The sequence below is a fragment of the Bison bison genome, unplaced genomic scaffold (assembly GCF_000754665.1).
Source record: "Bison bison bison isolate TAMUID 2011002044 unplaced genomic scaffold, Bison_UMD1.0 scf7180017838117, whole genome shotgun sequence".
Classification (NCBI taxonomy): Eukaryota; Metazoa; Chordata; class Mammalia; order Artiodactyla; family Bovidae; genus Bison; species Bison bison.
The window spans coordinates 47,360-48,864 of record NW_011474094.1 but is presented as its reverse complement, the minus strand read 5'-3'; the positions used below and the strand labels follow the sequence as shown (position 1 = coordinate 48,864).

Sequence of the window (1,505 nt, the reverse complement as noted above, 5' to 3'; positions counted from 1 at the left end):
ATGCGAAGAGTTGACTCATTGGAAAAGACTCTGATGCTGCGAGGGATTGGGGGCAGGAGGAGAAGGGGACAATAGAGGATGAGATGGCTGGATGGCATCACCGACTCGATGGATGTGAGTCTCAGTGAACTCCGAAAATTGGTGATGGACAGGGAGGCCTGGCGTGCTGCGATTCATGGGGTCGCAAAGAGTTGGACACGACTGAGTGACTGAACTGAACTGAACTGATTGAAAATTTCAGGGCTTACCTGGTGGCTCAGTGGTAATGAATCTGCCTGCCAATGCAGGAGACAGGGGTTTGATTCCTGGGTTGTGACCCTGGAGAAGGAAAATGGCAACCCACTCCAGAATTCTTGCCTCAGAAATATCGTGGACACAGCAACCTGGCGGGCTACAGTTCATGAGGTCGCAAAAGAGTCGGACACAATTTAGCGACTAAACCACAACACTGAAAGTCCCAAATAGAAAAAAAAAAAAAAAAGAAAGAAAGTCCCAAATGATGTACCTTAAAACTTCTCCAGGTGTTTCTTCCTTTGCCTAAAACATCTAACACTATTTTTACGTACATGTTATTCTCATGTTTCCCTACCCTTGTATACACAGATTCTCATGTCAAGTGTTCCATGCATTCCCCAACATATGCTGCTTAGAAATGTAAGGCAGATTTTAATGTTCTTTCTTAATCTTAGAATTATAATAATTGGCATGAAAAGGAAATTGTACCATTTTCCTGATTTTCATCCTAGCTTTTGCATTTATGACATTTTATTCCCATTTTAATATATCTACCAATTTACATAATACCTTACTTATCTACAATATCTAGTTGAGAATATCCACAAAAAGATCAGTTAAGAATTCTAACACCTTCAAGATAAGACTTTATAAATATCAAAGAACAGGAAATCTGTTCTGTAATTACTCCTGATTTAGGACACACAGATTGAGACATTATGTTCTCGTAAACTAACAGAATGCATCGCGTCTATTATAGGTGTACTTCTTCCTCATGAAAATGTCCTTTCCATTACAGGGAAAAGGCATTTAATGCAAAAGTAGCACTGAATAAGCAGGCTCTTGATTAGAAAAAAAGGAAACTTTCAGGATAAATTGTATCCATGGCAGTTCATCACTTGCAGTTTCCTCTTTGAATCCAGAAAAAAACTCACATTTCCATTAAGCATTCAGTTTCTGGTGGGCCAGGGATTGCTTGAAGAAATTTTACAACTTACTTCATAATTTTCTCCACTAACTTAACTGACATTATAGACACCAGAGGCTTCTGGAAAAACTAAGTAAAAACACTGCCATCAAAATTGCTGTAAATGAGTTTTCCTTCTTAACAATTACCCTTGCTTGAGGATAAAGCCATGAGCAAGAGCTTCTCACCTTTTCTTAATTTCAGAATCCACAATAATCTGCCTCTTCTTTTGTGGAGGTGGTGGAGGGAGTTCCTCTTGGGCATGCTTTACCAGGATTTGCTCCCTCGTGGTCACCATAGTTAC

The 1,505-nt window shown here is 39.6% G+C and overlaps 1 protein-coding gene across 1 annotated transcript in view; it reads right to left on the bottom strand.

The window, feature by feature from the left end:
* LOC104983553 (dystrophin-like) overlaps positions 1 to 1,499 on the bottom strand; it is a 27,570-nt gene extending 26,071 nt beyond the window's left edge. The window contains exon 1 of the mRNA XM_010833044.1: positions 1,390 to 1,499. Within this exon, the coding sequence (XP_010831346.1) occupies positions 1,390 to 1,499 (110 nt within the window). The remainder of the gene's footprint in view (positions 1 to 1,389) is intronic.
* Between the last annotated feature and the right edge of the window lie 6 nt (positions 1,500 to 1,505).